The sequence below is a fragment of the Stegodyphus dumicola genome, chromosome 10 (genome assembly GCF_044657685.1).
Source record: "Stegodyphus dumicola isolate Sdum_Otavi_A_Nest chromosome 10, ASM4465768v1".
Lineage (NCBI taxonomy): Eukaryota > Metazoa > Arthropoda > Arachnida > Araneae > Eresidae > Stegodyphus > Stegodyphus dumicola.
This window is the reverse complement of record NC_140777.1, coordinates 35,099,181-35,123,334: the sequence shown is the minus strand read 5'-3', so window position 1 is coordinate 35,123,334 and position 24,154 is coordinate 35,099,181. Positions and strand designations below refer to the sequence as shown.

The following is a 24,154-nucleotide window of genomic DNA, read 5'->3' as shown; positions in this document are numbered from 1 at the left end:
TCTAGAGACTGAATCCAGTCATGGGCAACAATGGTTTTCATTCATAGAAAAGGGACTTTCAAAGCGAAGTGCTGCACATTAATGAGGCCGCCATATGACGCTATATAAACTAAATCATGCATAAGGCTTTAAATAGTATTTAATAGATTCTTTAAAAATCAATACTCAATCAATGATTAAAAGCTGTAACTTACGCTATCCGACTCTTTACTCCTTCATATTCGCATATGCTGATCCCTTTGTAGGCTTTTCCTTTTAATCCTTTCGCATACTAAGCTTTTCAAAAGACCACAAATGACTATGTACAACGAGAAATGGTAATTCATATCAAATTCCTGCTCTAAATGGCGAAGATATACGAGTACGTTTAACTTAGATGCGGCGTTAAAATAAGAGGTATTATATTTACTCGAATATGAAGTGCTTTCAGATATATAATGAGATTTTTATTATTAAAACTATGTTACAATAAAAATGAGGTGTTGCTCTAAGACTTTCTCATGTATGAGAATTTAGTTAAATGAATTTTACAAGAAAGATAAACTGTCTTTATTTGAGCTAAAGATAAATATAAATGAAGATTTCTTCTTTCAACGTAACAAAGCCTAAAACAGGAATTATTTAAATATATTTTAAATGGCATTCTGCTCTTACGAGATTATGGGTTTTTAGAAAGAAGCATTGAGGATGAAATGTTACCTGTTATTCGGGTGAATGCTGTTAATGTTTTATCATTGAGGTAGTAGATGGCTACTACCTCAGTGATACCACATAGAAGAGTGAGTTTCCAATTATTCTCTCCCTGAAAATTTTAGGGGATTTTCGAAAATCTCGAGAATTTTTCTGCAAGTGCTGAATTAATTAGCTGATTTTGGATTTTTCTTATTATTTTTAAGATCAGTTATACTTATTAGATTATTTTTAACATAAATAAATTCTAGAGTTTCACTTGATCTGTAATGCTAAATTGTCCTGAAACCCTAACAGACATAAAGCAATTCACCGTTATGTCTCAAGTAACGAAATCTACAGCAGCAGTAGAACACAAAACCGAATAATTACAACTATCAGAGCTGGCAATAAGTTAACACGTAGCGTGGATGCCAAGACAGAAATATGCTCTGCTTAAAATCCAAAAGCTGCAGTTTAAATACTGGCTAACTAATTTGCGTTCTGTTGAGGAGAACAGAGAGGTTAATTTATAGTAAAGATTGAAATCATAATAAAATCTGGTTCATTGAAATAATAACCTTACGAATTTTTATACTGATTTTTTGTTAGAATTCTGCAGGACTTATACTTCAAAGAAATCATTTCAAACCATAAACGATTTCCTATTTTGAATAATTCCATTTTAAAAACGGATACCGCATATAAATATACATGCAAAACAAGCCATTAAATATCGTTTAATTAAACAACAATTGTGGCACAAAATAACTTTTCCATACATTTTCAGTGTTTGATTGTTTATAAATATCAATTTCAGATTTCAAATGTTTGATATGATTTTTAGTTACATACTAATTATTTGTATTCTTACTTCATTTCTCATAAATAATATCCCCACCCCCTCGGTTCCGTTGTTAATGCCAATCCTCGACTGCGAAAGTGTTCCCTTAATTTTAAGCGCAAATCAAATCATGCATCTGCTCCGAAAGTTTTGCCTTCGATAAAATTACTTCCCTATTTCTCCTTAATAATTTATTCCTTTATTCTCATATTGGTTCTTAGGTGTAAAATTATTTTACATTTATTTAAATAAACAATTTCTTTTTCTAAGTTTAAATGCTGAGTTTAGCTTTTTTGTCTTTTTCACTTTGTTATTATAAATACCTTCTTATTTATTAACATAACAAATAGGAAGACTTGATTATTTTAATACCTAAATTATTCTAGATTTTTTAAGAGAATATACAATAAACTCGCAGTGAGTGGGGAAAAACATTCGAAGTACATACAATTTTGATTAGTACTAAAACCAAAGATGCTCTTTCTATCTTACTGAAAATAATTACAAATATTATTACTTATATCAAATATTTCATTAAATTAATTAAATTAGTGTTATTTTTACTATTAAATGTAATACTTGTAAAAACAAACAGATAAGTAAAAATTATTTTAAATAATAAATAACTTCAAGTTACTTTAGTATATAATATTGGCTTTTATATATATATATCTAAATATATTGGCTGTATATAATTTTATCTTAATACAACAAATTAGTATTTAACTTACGCTCCATATTTACCATGTCTTCAAGCTGAATGAGAAAAATGTGAGCTGTTGACTCCCGTCCCTCCATTGTTTTGAAACGTCTATTAGCCAAAGTTTGGCTTCTAATTATTCTTTTATACTCTCATTTCGTGGTTGCTAAAATTTTCTGTTTATTAGTTAAGCTACATTAATTTCTAAGTTTGCGTTTCAGTTGTTACTTGAATTTGAAGTCCTACAACCCTACTAGACGCATAACGAGTTATTGCTACGTTGAAAATAGTATGACAGAAACTTGCTACGTTTTATGCAAAATGTTTAAGTTGAACTTTCACATAAAAGGCACACATTTTGCTACAAATAACCACTACTTGCAATAATGTCAAATAATCAATAAAAATGCTTAAATTTAAACGTTGACAAAAGTAGTTTATGAATAAACTAAGGCAATAACCTAAGCTATAAGCTGGCTCAACTGTCTTCAACCGGCATGTAAGTTTTAAAGCAACCAGCTGCGAGAGAACGCATAAGTAAAAAAATAGGGTTACAGGTTTATTTCCATTTAACACTGAGGTAAATGGCTATCTTACAATATTGGAGAAATTGTAAGTAGGCTTAACCCTGTGCCCCTGTGTTTCCAGCGATACTTCTCATTCTGAGAGATACAAAATATAATTTATGTACAATTTCACTATTATTTACATATATACAAAATTCGGAACAATATGGATAATAGCTCTTGATCAGATAGCTACTCCGATAATAGATGTTGAAAGTTACAATAACAGACCAATCCGCTGGTTGGATGAAAGAAATGTTTGGTTGCAAAAAAAGGTAACTCTCAACTTATCCTTTACATCGGAAGGATGTAGAGGGGGGTTGTTAAAAATAAATGAGTTTTAAAGCGTATATTTATCTTTATACAGTACGTTCACAGCAGTCGTCATCGCAAAAGTAAAATTCAAACTTAGCTCTTTTTTTTTTATCCTAGCTTCCACGTCTGAGCGCCACACAACAGCCAAATACTCCTTAACTCTTGAGTGCTGTAGAATTTTTGGTGTGCAAACGAATAGAGGCGTGCTTTCATAATCGCTAGATTAATTCCTAACAATATATGAACTCTTCTTTGGGGGTTTCAGTCACAGTGCCCTCTTTTATTCCACTGGCAGAAACATTTATTTGGCATACAATTCCACAGCAAACTCGTTCCATCAAAATTTAAAAAAAAAAATTAAATGAATAAAGAACTGCATAACATTCGCCACAATTACAGCTCAAAAGTTTGCTGGTAAATCCCATTCAACAACAATATCACTTATTGCAGCTTCGACTATTAGCTGTTATGAAATCCATGTCATTGTTTAAAATCCCCGACCCTGGTAAACACTCGAAACAAACGTTGGCACTTTAGAATCTGATTTTATAACGTTCACTTCACCAAACAAACTTCTAGCTTTGACCTGTATAATCAAAGTAGATAAAGAAATGGTACAATAATTCTGATTTTCAATCTGCTGGAGCAAATTCGTTTCCAATTTTTCCGTCGTTCGGTGCTTCAATTTTTTGTTACTGTTGTATTTATAGCTGACACTCTCGCCGCTCTTTCAAAATTCTCTTTTATTTTCTATGCTTAATTTATGATGCTTCTTAACGTTGATCCTGACATTCCTTCACCAACAGTACATTCTTTATTTTCATACATTTACACACTTTAGAGCTTTTTTCTGCTTCTGATATTTAAAACGATTTCACTTTTTTCCATCTCTCTGAAGAAATGAAGGATTTACTACAATGCGACTAGCTAACTCAACTAGTTAATATTTACACTGGTACTGATAAAATACGCGAACCCAAGGTCAGCCACGCTGAACACTGGTAGTTCGGTCCGAGGTTCGAATTCCGCGAACGAGCTGGCTGCATGGGCGTTTTCGTGGTTTTCCCCATGTGTAACATGTATACGACCCAGTTTCCAGGAAAATCCTCCACGAAGGCATCGCTCCCCTTAGACAGATAGCCCTAGTGTGCTTTGCCGTAATTAAATAAACCAAAGCCAACACTGTACAGATACTGCAAACTTACTGTAGAATTTGCTCACTTTTTTCCATTGGGGAAGGTTAGCAGCTAAATCATGTTAGAGCGAAAACGCATAAAGTGAGATAACATTTGTGAAATACCTGCAATCCGTAATCAAGTCCGTTTAAATGTTGCCCCGGTTCAGCACGGAACTTTGATAAACTGAGTAGTTAGTTATCTTTTCCATCTTAACAAATGATTCGGTCGTTAAATTCTACAGTTACCGCGACAGCACACCCTGAAGTAAAATCCACCCTGGGAACGTTTATACATATTTCAGATACGCCAGAAAGCAATCGAGATGCTTGGTATAGTTCGACCGTTTCAAGCGCAACCCTGGTTGACATTCCACCAAAACACATAGACTCGTCCAAGAGGGGCGGTATTACGTGCTGTGACGTGAACGGTCTTCTCTTCTCAGGAAATCCCCATCCTTCCACCCTATTTTGAGAATAATTCGGTCAGAATGGCGCATGCGTATTTGCGCTCATGGTCGCGGATAAGACGGTCGAACTATACACCCTCTGAGAAAATTCGACTGACCTTTCCGAACATGAACCTTGACACGGATACGGCGATTCTTCTGTGCAGAGATTTAAACGTAGACATTAAGCAAAACAAGTAATTTATGAATTTTATTAAACCCAAATTAAATTCTTATTATATTAATTAGAAATTTAATATAATCTTTGCAAATTGTATCCACACCTAACATTCACTAAAATGACTATTTAATATTCCATTTTATGTTTCCTTTATTAAAGCTTAGAATTATGCACTTTTAAGAGACATCCTGTACAAATATACATTTTTTCTTTTAATTGGAGATGTTTTTTACAATTTGGATATTGTTTGAATTTTATCCAAATATATAATTATTTTTTTATTTTGCCACGGCACATTTTTAGATTATAATACACATTTTTCACCATATGTAAAGCACATTTGGAAATGGATCATATTTCTTGCCAAGAGTAGTCTTGTTTGAAAAATCAATATAGTATTAAGTTTAATGTATATTATTTATACTACAGTTTGAAAAATCGATTTATTAAGTTTAATGTATAAAGTCAAACAAATTAGAGAAATAACAATAACGGTAAAGCTTTCCTGTAATTTATTATTCTTTTCCTAAGCGCATTTTCATAAACTGTTCTGAATTACTAAACTACGCAAATCTAAAGTAATGATTTCACATTGATCTAGAGAAATAGATCTATAAAATTCGGAAATAATAAAAAAATATAGTTAGATAGACATAGTTGCATTGTGAAACAGGAGAAAGAAGGAATTTTCAAATAATTCCAGAAGTTCTGAAGGCGAATAAATTGCACTGAAAATGATCGAAAGAATATTTTAAAAATTATTTTATTTTTTTTAATGAAAGCGTAGCGCAAGAACTTTTTTGTTCTTCGAGTGTTGCATGGATATTAAATTTTGGTTTATGAAATTTACTTCTATTTCATCCCATGAGGTTTTAACAATAGGAGTTTTCTCTTTTCAGAACTAATATTGAATTTTTTTAAAAATTCATTATTAGTTCATTTCAGCCCTAATGAAATGCATAAATTGATCTTTAATATTGCTTTTTACCGCTGCATATTTTATTAAGGATTTTCTGTTTCGTATTATATTAGTACGAATAATATAAATCGTGGATATTTATTTAAGAAAATAAAGATTAAAACATTGTGATCGCACGTAAGGAGAGACAGTATTACATAGATACTAACAATTCTTAAGGCATGCTATAGTAACGCAAATTATTAAATCATAGTTAATATATTTACTGATGGTAAATGAGGAAGTTGATTGAGTTTAAATTTATAATTTGACACTGATAATAGGCAAAAAAGTGAAAAAAAAGACTCATCGCATCCTTTGCGTAGTGTCATCTTTATTCAAAATGAATAATAATGCTGCCATATACATAATAATGTTATGTCGGAAAAAAGAAGAAAAATAATGTTTCAATAGGAAAACAAATTATATAATTATTTTATTTAGCAGATGTTAGTTAGTTGCTCGTTTTTTTTTCTGAATCTAACTCAAAAGGTTTCGTTAATTTTGTTTAAATTCGGCATTTATACCCGACATTTTATACGGTATTAATATACATGTTTTCATATATTGATACACTGCAGTGCAAATATGAAGAGGTCTTAAATTTTAAGCACAGCTTCACTAAAATTTGAGTATGTATATTTCAAGTTATTATGCCTTGATTATTCGTAATAACGTTGATTTCAGAGTATATATTATCAGCAAACGCTACGCAGGTATACGAGAATTTATAAACATCTGTGTGTGGAGTGATTATGCCTTTATTGTTTTCTAGTTAGTCAACATTTGTATTTCAGATATTCAGTACTCTGAATGACTACTTCATTATACAATGAAAAATACTAAAATAAATTTTATTTATTATCTTGCAGATAGCTACGTCATTATAGAAAACAGTAAGCCGGATGTCACTGGCGAAGCAGCAACTAAGACAGAAAGTGTTTATTGGAAGAAGTTGCCACTAAATTCCTCAAACAGTGAAAACTTTACTAACCCAAGGTTAAAAATTAAGGTAATATAAATACGTCATAGTATATTCAATGGTTTATGTACTTTCATGACTTAATCTCATATATCTGCTTTATTAATCCGTTAAACACAGTAAAATACAAATTAATTTTGTAGTAGTATTATATACCCAAGAAGAAAGAGAGAATTAGATGCATTAATAGATAATAAACGGGATATTAATCATGTTCATTTCTGTGAAAATTCTTTCAATATAAGATTTTAAAAAAGTCCGATATATCCTTTTTCAAGTAATCAAATACTTAAGGAAGATATGCTTTTAAATATCTTCCTTAAGTATTTGATAATAATAATAATAATTCCTTATTTTAAATACTTCCTTAAGTATTTAAAATAAGGAAGTTTGAGGAATTTAAGCAAACTAAAATTCTAAGACTTCTTACTAAATTATATTAGATATGTACTTAAAGTGCATACCATAGCTGAAAAGGCAGACATCTATACGATGAGATCTTTCATTCATTAAATGGTCTAGCATATCATGGTCGACATCAATAAAAATGTGCTAAAATTGTCAGGATCCAGGTGATTAATACTGAGTACAGGCAGTATAACAGTAATTTTAGTTAGTTATATTTAGGCAGTATAACATTTAGTTATATTTAGGCAGTATAACATAAATATCTTTATCTGATAGTAATATTTAATATAAATTATTAATTATTGCCTAAGATTATTGGAGATACTAATGCTACAAAAATCAATTAAAGTTTCCTAAATTTGTAGGACTAGTTTCGAAAGTAGAACTTTCTCCTTCAGTAGGCTCAAGAGACACCAAAAAAACCGAACTATTTGGGAATGCTACATCGAAAAAGGAATGCTACTAGCGCGACATCTATTGATAAAAATATAGAAAACTAACAAATAATTTATTTAAAACCAGAAGTTAAGGCAGGATTACAATTTGTATCCTTATCTAAATAGAAAGATTTTTATGAATATAAAACGCCTCTAGAAATCTTAATTCACCAACGGAAGTTAAAATATATTTTTATCTTAGCTTAGTATCTCCAGTAATGATTACTGGAAATAACATGGATCGACTAGATTATTTAATGTATTATTGTAACTCAAATTGCTAAAGCCGTTTTTAAACGAATTTCAGACTTTCTGGTCAATTTAAAAAAGTAATTACTTAATATATCCTTATTCATAGTTCCATGGAATGCTTCAAAATTTCATAACAAAAGCATTCCGATAACAATGACAAATTTCTTCCCAGCAAAATTTAAGCAAACTAAAATTCTAAGACTTCTTACTAAATTATATTAGATATGTACTTAAAGTGTATACCATAGCTGAAAAGGCAGACATCTATACGATGAGATCTTTCATTCATTAAATGGTCTAGCATATCATGGTCGACATCAATAAAAATGTGCTAAAATTGTCAGGATCCAGGTGATTAATACTGAGTACAGGCAGTATAACAGTAATTTTGACAAACTTCAATAATAAAAAAATTACACGTTGAAATAACATTATTTATAATTCCGTAAAAAACTGAAATTTCATAACTTTTTATGATAATTCTTACACCAATAATGGAAGGCTCTCTTCAAGTTTCCGCCTCGTGAAAACTCGTCCGCTTAGTTATTTATTTAAATTACAAAAATTATGGCATTAGACATGATTATGGTGTTTTTTTATACGCTATATTTCAATTTTCTAAAAGGATACCTCATAGAATGAGATATTTGTATAGTGTTAAGGAATAAAGAACAGTCATTGTATGCTATGAAAAATGGAAAAACCTCGTCTCTTTTGATTTTGTAATGATGGTTTCAAGCAGAATTCCAGAAGTCAATGCCTATTTTTTAAATTATTGCAAAATTCTGCGGCGAACACTTGGTGTGCCCAACTTAGTTCTCGAAGAAATATTACACTTCTTGTTGAAATTATTCAAGATACTGCTTTTGACCTCCACTCTCCAGCTGATTGCAATCGTATCATAGATGCTATGGCTCTGTCCATCCTGATATGCCTGCTTGACTATGGGACGAAACGGGTTATCTCGCAGATGTCTACAGTATCAACTATGATCTAAATATTGATCATTTTATATATACAAAACACATTGTAAATTTATTTATATTCCAATCTGAAAAAGTTTGATTTATTTCGCAATTTTTACAAATGGACTTTTAAACGTTTTTCACAGAATATGAATATTCTTGTAGTATTTATATTTTTAAATATTCTTCTTCCAAATGCATCTTCTGTTCCAACTTACATTTTCTTTGATCCATCCTCTGTGTTGTATTTTGATAATAATTGCATAAATTTATGCAAATTATTTTAAGAGGATAGCGCTGTTAAATCACATGTTTTAGAAATTTACAGGAAGACTATAGATAGCAACATATTTAAACAAGTAAACCCAAATCCATACACGTTCATGAAAAGAGAAACTGCAGCCCAGAAAGAGTTTATTTAAAAGCATATCTTCTCATAATATTAATAAAATACTTGAATTGAATGCATACAAATATAAGAAATGGTAGAAATGGAAAACCAGCTAGTGTGAGTAACTGAGTTATGTTGTCAGCAAATGGCTTGATCATTTTATTGTAGACCTTTAAATCTGTGTTTGCAATTGAAATATGGCCTGAACATATTAAAAGTCTCTTTAAACCCCCTGCACCTTGTTAGCGATAAGACGAATATACCAGAAGATAACATTAGTAAACTATTTATATTATTTTTGATGTTTTAATCATGCAGCTATTTTGAATTATGAAACTTTCGTGTTTATCTCATGTCAAGATGCTACTTTTAAGCCATATTTATGCCTTGTATTATAGGTTACACTACTTCATTAGTATGTTACTTAATACATTATTTTCAAATAACGCATTAAATTTATATGCAGGTATGTGTAACTATAAAGTACTGAAGTGCTGTACGAGAAAATATTGGTACTACTGGGCTCACACATTATGAGTAAACAGGAATCAATTTACGGAAATGTTTGTAAAAGAACATAGCACATTGAAACATGAATTTAATCAGACGTTCTGGCATTTGCATAATTATGAAATCATAATTAGTGTTTAAATCTTGCTCGCATTACATCTATTAATACAAATTAATGAATGTACTGTAATGTTTTAATGTATCCAAATTATTAGGGTATATTAACATACTATGAACCTTCTACTGCATAAAATGGCATATTTAAAAATAAAAATTCAACAATTAATATTTAAGTCACAATTTTTAATAACGTGTTTTAACTAGCTTTTTATGTTTTTAATATATCAAGCTGTATTCTAATTTAAAACGTAACATGATGTACACATAAGTAATTCTGACACTAATATTGTGTTTGCTGTTTACAAATGATCCCAATATAACTTTTAGCAGTTTAGCTTCCCGAGTGAAGGAAAAAGTATTTGATAAAAATTTGAATTCTTTTGCATTTGTAACACAGCTTATATCATTATATTACTGGCTCAAAGCGACATTTGTTTTAATAATATATGTTACGCTTCAGGTGGAAAGTTGTTTAATGAAACGCGCATTTAAAACATAGGATTTCAGGTTTACAGACTTATGCCTTATCTATAATATATTATGAAGCTCATATTTACTGAAAATGCATGGCATTGTTTTATTGTTGTGTTGTTTTAATTTTAAAATGCATAACTATGAAATAAGCTAAAAATGCAGATTTGAAATTTCGACATGGTGCCGAAGACATGCGTTTGACAACAGATCCAGTTACTCTTGTCTCAAGGATACTAAGTTTTATTATCATTACTGAACTAATTGCAACAATGGTATTGCTTTGAAGTTCTAAGGATGTCAAAGCGTTAAGAATATCAAATTTCGACCACAATTCAGTTTTAAAAATTGAAATGAACTTCAGAAATTTATTTTTCAACTTTCATGTTATATTTGGCTATTTCCGTCATTTGACAGATTTTTTTTACTATTTATACTTTCAAACATAAATACATGACAAGTCATGCATGAATGTATTATGAAATACTAATTGCCACATTTATCAAGTACAAGACATATTGTTTGCAAATATGCAGTATCGGATGAAAGTAAAATAGCAGCAATTTTGTAATATGCTACCAAACCTAGTGTTGAAATTCGTTTGTACCTCCCACTAAAAGAACATTTTCGATGAAAAATTAGGAAAGGATCACATCTCCCGACAAGATATATTTTTCCGCAGAATAAAGAAGCGAACGGCGTTGCGCTCGCTATTAAAAGGAAGTGGAACGTTAAAAATGGAACTTTCCGTTGTCGAAACTCAGGCATTTGTTTAGCCATTAGTTTTATACAGCGTTTCCAAGATCTAAAGCTAAGTCTCGACTAATATATCATTTATAAAGCCATCTTTTCTTGAAAACGCTTGGAATCTCAAAAGATGCTTCTTCTAGTCTTTGTGTTTCGTAAATATTGTTGCTGCTCTCAGACAGAAATTGATTTCGAAAGAACTTTTTCTTTTTAATTTATGGTATCTTCTGTCTTTCTTCACTGAAGAACTTTATTAAATTTAGCGGAACATTTTATGGATCATATTATTTTTGAGAAGAGGGGAAGCAAATGTTTTCACGATAATACTTTGGAGTAATACAGAAAGGCTAAATAAATATCATTCCGAAATTCTTTTATGCTGACTTTTGTTTGTTGTATTTAGATAGTGATTTCAATTTTCTAAGAACATTCATTCTAGCGAGGGCTCTTTTTTTCTGTTTCGAAATCTAACTCAGTTTTGTTTTCCTAAGCCGTCATTGTGGAAGTTTTCCTCATATCTACCTTTTAGTTTAAAATTCGACATAATTCTATTCGCAAACAAATAAAACATATTTATTGCCTCTTTATACAAAAGATACGAGTGAAGCGAAGGAGAAGGACAACAATAAAAATATCTTCGAGTACTTTAAAAGAATCCCTTTCGGTCCATATCCATGTTTACAAAACTTTAAAAAGTATCATTTTGAAGATAATTCGTTAGTTTTTTGCCAAAGTATCATATTCGATTATTATCATAAACAAATTACGCAAGAAAATACATTCAAGCGTTTTGTGTTTCGTACACACATGAGAAAATACGTACTTGAGTCTTTAACCGGTATGACTGTTTTTATCCATTAGAGAGATTTGTTCAATTTATATACATTTCCTTGCTACTTAAAATGTTTTCTTTTTACATTTTTATTAAATATTACCCCAGTCACTGGGAAATCACGAAATCAAAGAGTAAAATAATGACTAAAACAGATGCTCTAGATAATAATATTATGCTGGAAAAGGATAACACCTTGTGAGCAGATAGAAAACGCCGTGCCGTTCAGAGTTTTCGCAATGCAAACTCACCTACCAGCAATCAAGCAGTAAATATGCTAAATACTAGAAGTTCCGTCCACGTTTCGATCATCAGAGAAAGGACTCTCTCGTTTTCCTTGTTTTCTCAATTTGTAATGTGCATACGAGCCAGTTTCGATTAGAAAGACCTTCACGAAGGCATGTCTTCCCTTACGCAGATAGTCTTGTTATCATAATCAAATAAACCAAACGCAACGCAAACTCCCCTGTTACAGTTTCAGAAACATAACATTTTCTCATTTGTTAAATAGTAATTCCGTGTAATTTATACATTTCGGACATCAAGGCTTTATGGAATTTAATACGCAGTTTGAAGTAAAGAGGGAAAATATAAATTTCACATTGTTAGATTTTAGAACAGAAATTTAATAATTCTTATACGAGTTTCAAAACTACATCAAAACGGGAGTTTCGAGTTATATAATGTTACAGTGTATCTACGAACAAAGAGCTGACTGATGAAATACTGCAAAACAGCAGCATAAATTTGGTGAATTTCATAAAAAAGTCGCCGTTCAAGTTCCTGCATACAGCAAATCAGATAAGCATGTGAGCATGATGTAACTCCCAGTGAAAGCTGTTAGATCCAGAATATTCGAGTTGATTATTTATTGTCTCTTACCACCCTCAAAAAAAAAAAAAAAAAAAAAAAAAAAAAAAAGATGAGAAACCGTTTGAAGTAACCATTTATTTGTAATCCTTGCAATTACTCGTATTGTCCAGTACTATCCTGTTAAAACCAAGATTCGTATCAGACACCAGTACATCTACATACGGCTTATCGAAGAATCGACATGATGTTGGAGCTATATTTATTACACAGTATGTAAATCTCTACACATGGTTTCAATATTGCACTAATTGTAACGGAAATCTTCATTCTAAAGTTATTTTTAAATGTAGACATACCCCATTATTTTATCATGAATTGACATCCTAATATAGTTTACTAATATTTGTTTTCATTATTTTATTTAACCATTGTCTTACTGCACTTTAATGAACAGATCAAACGATGTAGAATTTCGAACTATGGTACGTTTGCTTATGTGGTACTTTTAGTCCGGTATTTTAAAGCACTTTGTGATGAATATCTGAATAAAAATCGTAAAGTATATCATAATTAGTCTATTCAAAGTTCTGTGATTTGCAAAACTGACTTCAAAAGTATAAGATTTAACGTGATAGAGTTTAAAAATCATATGATTTATGTCACTTTAACTAATAGCAAATAATGTTTTTTTAAACTGTCATATCAGATGAAATTTTATTAAAGGTAACATTTTAAACTTTAACATGTCTACGAATTGTAATTTGACAGCAGTGCTTCTAGGTTGATGTTTTGCGAAAGAATAAAGTTTGTTTTACGAATCTATATTAAAAACTTAACATGAAATGCTACCATATCTTAGCAATATTGGTATGCGGTCTTCAGCCGTTTAATTCATAAAATCTTGGATAATGTTTACTTTAGGAATACTTTTTATCAACTGAGATATCGAAAGCATTTTTCATATTGCCAGCTAATCCACTCCGAAGAATTTGGAATAATACATAATATTTTTAACATCTTGAAAATGTTCTATGTGACCAAAATTGTACTAAAAGCATTTAATTTAATTTGTAGAAATGAAATAATAATTCCATAACAAGATGTTCAGATTAACAATGCATTTGAATTACACAACAAGAAGTATGTATTTTTATAGGCAATTCCATAAAACCGATATTTTGCTACTTAATAATTTAATATAAATTTATCTGCTACATTTCTTTGATAGGGAATGATTTAATTTTAAAATGTAATTTATTACTTAAGTATAACAGATACATGAGATTTCTTTACTGGACGTTATGAAGTAGAATTACAATTAGTAAATGCATCTACAATATTTTCATTGTTTTCATAAATCCGAAATGTATTATTATGCATACAAAATCATTCTCTTTACTAACGTAATGTTACATTTCAGTTTTATGTGAAGCCATAAGTGTGAGCCATTACAAATAAGAGATAAAATAAGCACGTAACAGGAGTCAGTTTCTGGCTTAACCACGTGTAGTTTTAAATAGCCACGATATCAGTGAATATCAAAGCACGATGAAAAAAAATAAGTCCATTATAATGCAACGTGAAGAAGAAAGATTCATAAAATTAAATTTATTTAAGTGTAAAAATACAAAAGCATGAACATACTCAACGTTTTATCAACCAAGCTTATGAATTTTATATTCCTATCTCCTTTAAAACTTAGTCATTCTTATTCGAACATGATTTCCCCTTAACACGATGTTTTAATTAACATATGGCGCTAAAAACTACCTGAACTGGAAATAGCACACAATTCTGTAACGAGTGATATCGTTGTTAATTTTAAAATTTGATAAGGGGATGGATATTCTTTAATTAAATTATCTAAAATGACTTAAACATTAAACAAGTATTGAACATTATTTAATGGTTGATAGGTTCCATGTGTATACATGCCCATTTTAAAATATGACTTTTGTTTGAACGATAAGTTCTAAGAAAGCTTTCTCAAACTGTGGTCCGCGGACAACAAATCTTTGAACCTCGTCTTTGCTGGCCTTCGGAATTCGGAGAAATATCTGTTATTTATAACCGAAATGAACAAGTTCTTACATCATTTTATACTGATGGCATGTAGCTACGTACACTGGCATATCCTCCAAATGTATTCTCAACACTAAATGAACTAAATCTCTATTTACAAAATAAATCTTTAATTGATTTCATTGCCCATAAGAAATCAAAGGGTTTGGTTTTTGGATTAGTTGTTTAAAATAGAGAAATATTTCACCATTCACAAATCCATAATCCTTTTTAATGGCAAATTATATCATTATTTAAAAACCGTATGCATATCTACAGTGGATGGACAAAAATATGGAAACACCTTGTGAAATGCATGTTTGAAAAGAAAGATTGATTTTAATGAAATATGTAGGTGGCGCTGGCGTTTTTGTCTATTGACGCCACCTATACAACTTCGTAAATGTGCTAAACAGTTCAGTTGTTGTCGGAGTACTGTTATGTGAGGTTGTCATTGCATTATGTCAGAGTTAACAGACTTCGAACGTGGGCAAATTGTTGGAGCACGTATGGTAGGTGCTTCCGTAAGCAAGGTAGCCGAGGTGTTTAGTGTTTCAAGAGGTACTGTATCGAAGATTTATTCCGCATATTTGAAAAGCGGAAAAACATCATCTGCTAAATAACAGCGCGGACGAAAGTGTGTCCTGAGTGATCGTGACAGACGATCATTAAGGGAAATTGTGACGAAAAATAAGAAGACCACAGCTGCAAAAGTTACTGCTGAAATGAATGTTGTGTTACCGAACCCTGTGAGTACCAAAACAATTAGAAGGGAGCTTCATAAACAGGGAATTGCTGGCCTTGCTGCAATTGAGAAGCCACTCATCAGTGATGCTAATGCCCGTAAAAGGAAAAGGTGGTGTTTAAGTCATAAAGCCTGGACTATAGAGCAGTGGAAGCGAGTAATATGGTCTGACGAGTCTTCTTTCACATTGTTTCCCACTTCTGGCCGAGTTTACGTCTGGAGAACTGCATCTCAAGCCTATAATACAGACTGCTTGTTGCCAAGAGTGAAACATGGCGGGGGTTCTGTTATTGTTTGGGCAGCCATACCGTGGTTCTCTGCTAGCCCCATGATAACTGTGTCAGGACACATGACTGCCAAGACTTATGTGAACATTCTGGGCGATCAAGTTCATCCCATGGTACAAACTTTGCCCCCGATGGTGATGGTGTCTTCCAAGACGACAAAGCCCCGGTTCACACAGCTCACATTGTCCAGGACTGGTTTTCTGAGCACGAGGATGAGTTGTCCCATCTCCCCTGGCCACCACAGTCACCAGACCTGAATATTATCGAACCTTTGTGGTCTACATTGGAACGGAAAGTGCGTTCTCGTTATCCACCGCCAACATCGTTATCTGAACTTGCCACCGTTTTGCAGGAAGAATGGTATAATATTCCCTTGGCAAACACACAGGAACTGTATTTATTCATTCCGAGAAGACTGCAAGCTGTTTTGGATGCCAACGGGTTTCCTACACCATATTAAGCAAAGAAACATGTTTTTTTAAAAGTGTTTCCCTATTTCCATTTTAAAAGTGTTTAAAAGTGTTCCAACCCCTGTACATTTGAAATAGCATATATTCGTACCTCGAAATTCTGTGGTAGTAATTTCAAAACTATTTTCGAATGTGATAAATATAACGAATTTTGATGCGTTATCCTTTCCTTTGCTATTCTGAGTGTAGCAAACTTTTATTGAAACTGTAAATGAAGAAGAACTGTTAATTAAACTTTCTTATGACACCGGACATAAAGAAACATTCCAAGTAGAAGCTATGGTTAATTTTGGGATCACATTACCAGTGAAAACAGAATATACTGAACTGTGGAATGTTGCTTTCAAAGGTATTATTCAGTTTAATTATACATATTGTGTAAGAAAGAGTTTTTATCATTAATTCAAATAAAAGAAAAGGGTCGAAATTGACTTGAGGTGTGTACCGACCCCAGACATAAGCTTATCAGCTTACAACCAAACAATAGAAAGCTCCGAAAGAATCGACAGGCAAATCCAAAAAAATTACTGTGTAGCAATATGTACTTAATTTTTAATTGATAAGATAACGACAAAATTTATTGCTTTAAAAACAAATATAACTTTTTCTTTTAACTTAAATGATAATGACAATATAAAAGGAAATGAATTTAAATTAATTATATCCTAAGCCTACAAGTATACTGGCAGTAAAATATACTAAAAAAAATGTTTTCGAAGTGGACAATAATACTGAGATAGTCCGCAGGTTATTCTAATTTATAAAAAGGGTCATTCTTCCTTCCACGTTCATTCATTCTTCCTTCACTTGAAAGAATGTTTGAGAAACGCTGTTCTAAGTTACGTCTCATATGAATATTTATTAAATTTTCCTGCCAAGTTTAATTTTCGTTTCAACTGATTTATTATAATGAGTATTGTGATAATAATACCCTGTTTATCAGATTATTGATAATATCAATCTGTTTAGCAATTTTAATGATAATAATGTTTAGCTTAGTAATTAAGCATATCCTTCACGACTAAGTTCCCGTTAAACGCTCTCTTAACATCACTATATATGTGATTTTATCTTCACCATTCCCGATGAGTTAACATAAATAAAATTTATAACCCTGTTTTGAGATACATATAAATTTTCTGCTTAATAAACTCTTCTACCATCCGCAATGTAATTCATTGCAATACAAGACCGCACGATGTTAATTTACCATGAAACGAATTCATTTCTTTTGGAGCATTCATGTACGAACGTGGAAGGAAGAATGACTGCCATCGCGCTCCTGGAGGGAAAGGCATATATTTAGGACCCAAGAGAGATATTTCGGAACTCGCTGATTTAATAGGGGTATCCAGAAACACGCCAAAATTGTTCCCTCCGGCAAAGACAAACAGAAAAGTCAGAAGCCAAACACATTGTTAGCAGAACATTTTTTCTAAGAAAAAAGATTATAAGAAAGAGAGGTAGAAGCTGACCACGAAAAAACTCGAAACATGTAATTGTGCAATTGCTTCCAGATGTTAACTTTTGCGAAACATTTTGCTGTACTATATATTCACTAGGGAAATATCATTTAAATATAAGAATTTAAATGAGCAATCACCTTGAGTTAAATGAACGCATAAAATAAAAAATTTCATTAAAATACTCGTAACTTTCCTAGGGCTCTATAATCATTCCTCTTCACCAGCATCATCTTTCTGAATTTCGTATCTCTAAGTTTTAAAGCATCAGAAGCACTGGAAAGCATAAGTATTAATTTTACCAACTTGATGTGTCATGCTTACTCTTTCTTTCGAGGAAAGCTGCAATATACGCTTTCAGAATGGACACTGTATTTCTTCGACAATTTTCATAAACAATTTATGATGCTATTTAATAATTTTCACTTGAGTTAGCTAATTATCTGCCACTTTATCCTATCTTCTGTGTAATATTCTAATATATTAGAAATTAACACCGTGTAGGATTCTCCACTGTGTACTTCTAAGTTGCAGTTGAACGTGAAGAGTCTTAAGAACTAGTAAGCGAATAATCGTTTGAGTTCGTGGTAGAAAACAACAAGTGAGAAGGGTGAAATAACCCTTTGTTCTTCCAACTAAAGTTTAGCAAAACTCTTTCTTGGAGTTGTACAATAAAAGCGACACTCTGGATTCAACTTAAGACACTAAGAAATAAACTAAACTAATCTTAACTAAAAGGGTATAGCCGAAATATCAAAATTCTAACAGAGTTGGCCCCTTAACGCTAATTGACTGCGAAGCTATCAAAAGCCTAAAGTACGGCCGAGCGTAATAATAGCTTACTAGAGAGTAGCCTAAAAAGGCGGACGCGTGCTAGCCAGGATATCTGGTATCTCTGTTACTAAGACAGTGCCATCAAACAACAGCACATGAATTCTCCTATAGCCCGGCAAATTCAAGACATCATAAGCACAAGTAATAAGAAATTTGTCCTGCCATGGACCAGAGGGCACAGCGCCTGTGAAGGCAATGAAAGGGCCGATTATCTAGCAAAACAGGCAGCTCTAGAACAAACAGGATCTGAAATTCATATCGCATGGCCTAAATCAGCATTAAAATACAAGAAAAGTGGCAACGTCAATGTGAACAAGGACCACAAGGACGACGTACATTCGAACTACTAACCCAAGGCTGATGAAAATACCACAATTTCAACCTACTTCCTCACCCAGTACATCTCGGGTCACGGTCCCTTCCCCAAGTATTTTTATGATCGCAATATGGCTACGTCGGATAGATCCATATGCGGGGAATGCGGAGGCCCTGAACATTACATGTTTCAGTGTCCACTAACGTCAGCCCATCACATTCGCCATCCCACCGACACTGGAATAGAATTTAGAAGATTCATTATTAAGCACCGTAAAGTTTTCCAAAACATCAAAAATATTATTGATTTCTTACACCGCCAAGGACTGGACCTGTGTCATTCATAGCTTACAATCCAAAATAATCCTCTAAGTTCCTAAAGCGCAACAATAAGCATATCCACTCTCATACTATACATGAGTGCCTTTAGAAAACACACTTAAATATATCCATTTATTGAGAGAACCGTAACTTTTCTCATACTTCATACTGTGCAATGTGTGACAAATGTACCAGTACTACTTGCTGCAATGTAACTAATTCCCGACCATGTGTTAGCGTGCCCGGTCAGAGCACATGGCAGGACACTTCTATAGATGGTTAGTGCAGTGGGGAGATAGATGGCAGGACACTTCTATAGATGGTTAGTGCAGTGGGGCGATACCAGTTTTGCCCATGGCGATGTTTTGGTGCCTCCTGTACTTCTTTCTGTCTGTCTGTCACTAAGACAGTAGAAATTCGCGGTTAAGTACTGCTCTTCCTCATTAGCATTCAGACGTGATTGTAAAACTACGTACTGGCCGGAAGTGGTAAGTTGAAATTAAGAAGCGATAGGAAGTTTAACACACAATTTAACTGTTATTAAAGTTAACATAATCCTTACAACCGAAACAGCGAAATTTAAACTCAGTTTGTAACGGCACGCAAGGTTCCACTTTTCAGTCTACCTGTCATTATGCTAGAGAAAGAACCCACATTCTATGGAAAATTTACATTTCTGAGCAAGTAATAATTATGAATTAGCGTATTGTATTCATATGTCTGTTAGCAAGAATACTCATCGTACTTGCTAAATGCTTTGTAAACGAAAAGTTAAATATCAGCTTGAAATCTTGATCAATTTTAATCTTTTATATAGTTCCTGCTGTTACATTTACATATTTTTTTCACTTTGGAATTATTTCTAAAAAAATTATTTCCTGATTATATTGAATAATGTAACTGCCGGTAGTGTTTAAATCTAATTTAAATGTTGTCTACTGGCGTTCATTCCTGTACTCCAATCATCCAAATGGAAAAATAAAAAAAATCTATTAGCTATAATTCAGGTAGATTTAATTAAGTTACTAATAATGAGATATACGAGGCGTATTCGAAAACTAAGTACCGTTTTGAAAAAAAAAAAAAAAAAAAAAAAAAAAACAATATTTTCGAATCCAATTTTATTTTTACATGAAAATAGTCTTAAACTATTTTTCAACATAGTTTCCACCAATGATCAAACACTTGTCATAGCGGGTGACCAGCTTTTGTATACCATCGTCAAAGAAACTTCCCTCCAGTTTCCATAACCACGACTCCACAGCATTTTTGGTGTCATCATCAGATCCAAAGCGCTTGCCACCAAGCTCGCGCTTCATGTGAAGGAACAAGTGATAGTCGGACGGCACCAAGTCCGGGCTCTACGGCGGGTGATCGAACTGCTCCCAATGAAACTGCCGAATTAACGATTGAGTGACACCAGCAGTATGGGGCCAAGCATTGTCATGGAGCAACACAATTCCTTTACTGAGCATTCCTCTTCGTTTGTTTTGAGTGGCACGCCTTAGTTTTGTTAAAGTCTCACAATATCGTGCCGCATTAATGGTTTCACCTCTGGGAAGAAATTCAGTACATATGAAGGCAAAAAGCCTTACCTATCCCAGAAGACAGTGCACATGATTTTTTGTGATGACTTTGTCACTTTGAACTTTTGTTTTTTCGGAGAATGAGTGTGTCTCCACCCCATCGATTGTTGTTTCGATTCTGGTGTGAAATGACACACCCAAGTTTCATCACCTGTCACAATTTGGTTTAAAAGGTTTTCTCCCTTATCTCTGTACCGCGTGAGAAATGTCAGGACACTACCAAGTCGCTTTGGTTTGTGAACATCAGGGAGCATTTTTGGAACCCATCGGAAACACAGTTTGCGATAATTCAAGCGGTCAGACACAATTTCGAACAAAACAGTACGTGACATTTGTGGAAATGCCTCTGAAAGAGATGTCATTGTGAAGTGTCTGTTCTCATGAATTGCTTCATCAACTTTCCTTACCAAATCATCAGTGACAACAAAAGGCCGATCACTCCTTCCTCGGCGCGGAGATTTGTTCGACCTGCATTAAACATTCTTACCCACTTTCTCACCATTCCATCACTTATCGCGTATTCACCGTAAACTTCTGTCACTTGACGATAAATTTCGGCCGGTTTAACATTCCTCGCGTTCAAAAATTTAATCATGGCACGAATCTCACAGTCAGCGGGAGAACTAATTGTCTTAAACATTTTGAATGTGCACAGCAAACTGAAAACACAACATCGATAGTGATAGTGATAGTGATGGAGGACGTGGCCACCACCCCTTTACTATTAAGTTAATTAGCATATAGGGCCACGTCAGCCCTTATACAGAGTATAGCCAGAGAGGCCACATGGGAGGCTTGCACAAGGCGCCTAAACCCAACGCCTGGACCATCCGGTTGACAGTTCCTCGAACCAAATGCCACCGGGTAGACACCAGTCCAAAGTGCTTGGGTCCAGTGATTATTGAATTCTCAAGAACAGCATAGTACATGGCTAAACAAGGGCAGATATACATTAGTAGTTATTTACATGCTTCTGTTAATACATATTTCCTGACATGCAATCCAGCACTGTTACATACATATACACTCATGTCCATAAATTAAGGATAATTAGGAGTCACGCGGAAATCGAACTCTAAAATAAATATATCACCTGTAAAATCACTACACACATCTTCAAGAATCATATGAAAATTTCACGAAGTAACCAGATGACACCGATGGTACGTCACAATGACGAGAGTGTAAGAGAGTGATATATAAGGAATACAGGCAAAGAAGCAAAACTGTTCGCAGGCGCTTTATAAGCATTTCAGTGCAATAACCGACCAGTTATGACACAGAGGACGCATCTGGATGATTTTTTTACGTGGTAGAATTATCGGCCGTCTGGAATGTGGGCGTACCTAACTGGAAGTATCAGACGAACTTGGAATTGCCCAGAGTGTCATCTCCAGGCTTTGGCAACGATTCAAACATGATGGTAATCTGAGTAGACGTTACAGCACAGGTCGCTTCAGAGTTACAACGCCGAATGAGGACCGGTATTTGGCAGTTACTGCCAAAAGAAACAGGAGGAGCGCAGCCTCAGACCCGTCTCGTCAGCTCTCTTCAGCTACTGGTACGATAATTTCAAGGCAACCGCGTACAGACGCTTAGGGCAGATTCGTCTATATGCTCGTAGACCTGTCAGATGCGTTCCACTTACTGCAACTCACTGTCGACTGCGGTTAGCCTGGAGTAGAGAGCATGCATTGTGGACACCGCAACAGTGGGCTTGTGTGATGTTTTCCGACGAGTCCAGGTTTAGCTTGCAGTTTGATTCTCGCCGGACTTTCATATGGAGAGCTTCACGTACCCGTTACCACCAAGGAAACATCATTAAACGACACCGTTACGGTGGTGCAAGAGTGCTCGTTTGGAGTGGAATAATTATGGGTTCCAGAACTGACCTGCATGTTCAAATTGGAACCATGACAAGCCAAACCTTTCGGGATGTCATTCTGGAACAACATGTACGTTTGTTTCGGGGCGCCATGGGCGCACAAATTGTGTTTATGGATTACAACGCCCGTCCTCACTGTGCAAACATCGTAAGCGAATGCTTTCAATCGGAGGAAATCCCCCGTATGTGCAAGATCAGATCGATAATTTGATACTCAGCATGCCTAGGCGTTGTACGGACTGTATTGCATCGTCTGGGAGACATACAATGTATTAACAATCATACCAACCATGTAATACTGTTTTTTTTTCTAAATAGGTTTTTTTTTGTAATTTGCTCCAGGGAGAAAAAATCGCTAATTTTTTTAATAATATCAAACATATAGCATCTTTTTTTGCTCTTTACCTTTTGTTTAATAAATAAGCTTTACAATAAGTCAAATGTGTTTTGCTTCTACTACTTCTTTGCCTGATTTTGCATTATCCTTAATTTATGGACATGAGTGTACTTTCTATATACCTACAAGACATTACCTTAATTTGCTTTGGGATAATAAGACAGAGTTAGTATATACACCTAGCACAAGAAAAATAAAAATAATAATAATAATAATAATAATAATAATAATAATAATAATAATAATAATAATAGTGTTAATAACATACATTAGGACACGCTTGCCCACACTATATACACACATCGCAGACATATCTAGATTACTTATGCTTGAATGATACTGATTTACATTGAAATTAGCTGACATACTGATCAGTTATATTTACACATGGCATAAGTCTGGACCCATGTCCATTAGCTTATCTACTATATGAGTAATTTTGTTGGTCTGGTGTCGCTGCTTGACCATAAATCTGTTGAATGCCTCACTGTTCGTCTGCGGGAACGGAATGTGCATTCCCTCCGTGAGAAGATATTCATGAACGTAGTGTTCTGCTGTGCCCAGATCGCCGCAGCAGCACTGATTCGAATTGGAGATTCCAAATCTCTCAAAATATACTGGAAAGGGCCCATGCCCTGTGATGTAGTACACCATTTGTGGCCGTGCAACCAGTAGTTTCCTATCTAATTTAGGCAGAAACGTATGCGCTCGGCGGCCTGTGTCTTCGTTGTCCCACGCAGCCTTCCAGGGTGCTAGAGCTGTTTCGCGTAGATTCCGTTTTAAATGAGAAACCGGCCATGGGATTTGTACTGGGACTGCTTCGACGTTATGGGCTACTTCTTTTGCAAGCCGATCTGCAGTCTCATTACCATGATTCCCGATATGGGCTTTCGTCCATTCTAGATTAATTTTTAATTCTTTATGAGCACGGAGGTACTCCTGAAAAGCTGCTATTATTGGAGAACTGTGGGTGGGGTTAAGGATGGCGTATAACGTAGACAGGCTG

General features: G+C 33.6%; 1 protein-coding gene across 1 annotated transcript in view; it reads left to right on the top strand.

Annotated features, from left to right (window-relative positions):
- The window catches only part of LOC118183776 (uncharacterized), a 150,023-nt gene that overhangs the window by 114,169 nt on the left and 11,700 nt on the right, over nt 1-24,154 (top strand). The window contains exon 5 of the mRNA XM_085825106.1: nt 6,729-6,868. Coding sequence (XP_085681232.1) covers nt 6,729-6,868 — 140 coding nt within the window. The remainder of the gene's footprint in view (nt 1-6,728; nt 6,869-24,154) is intronic.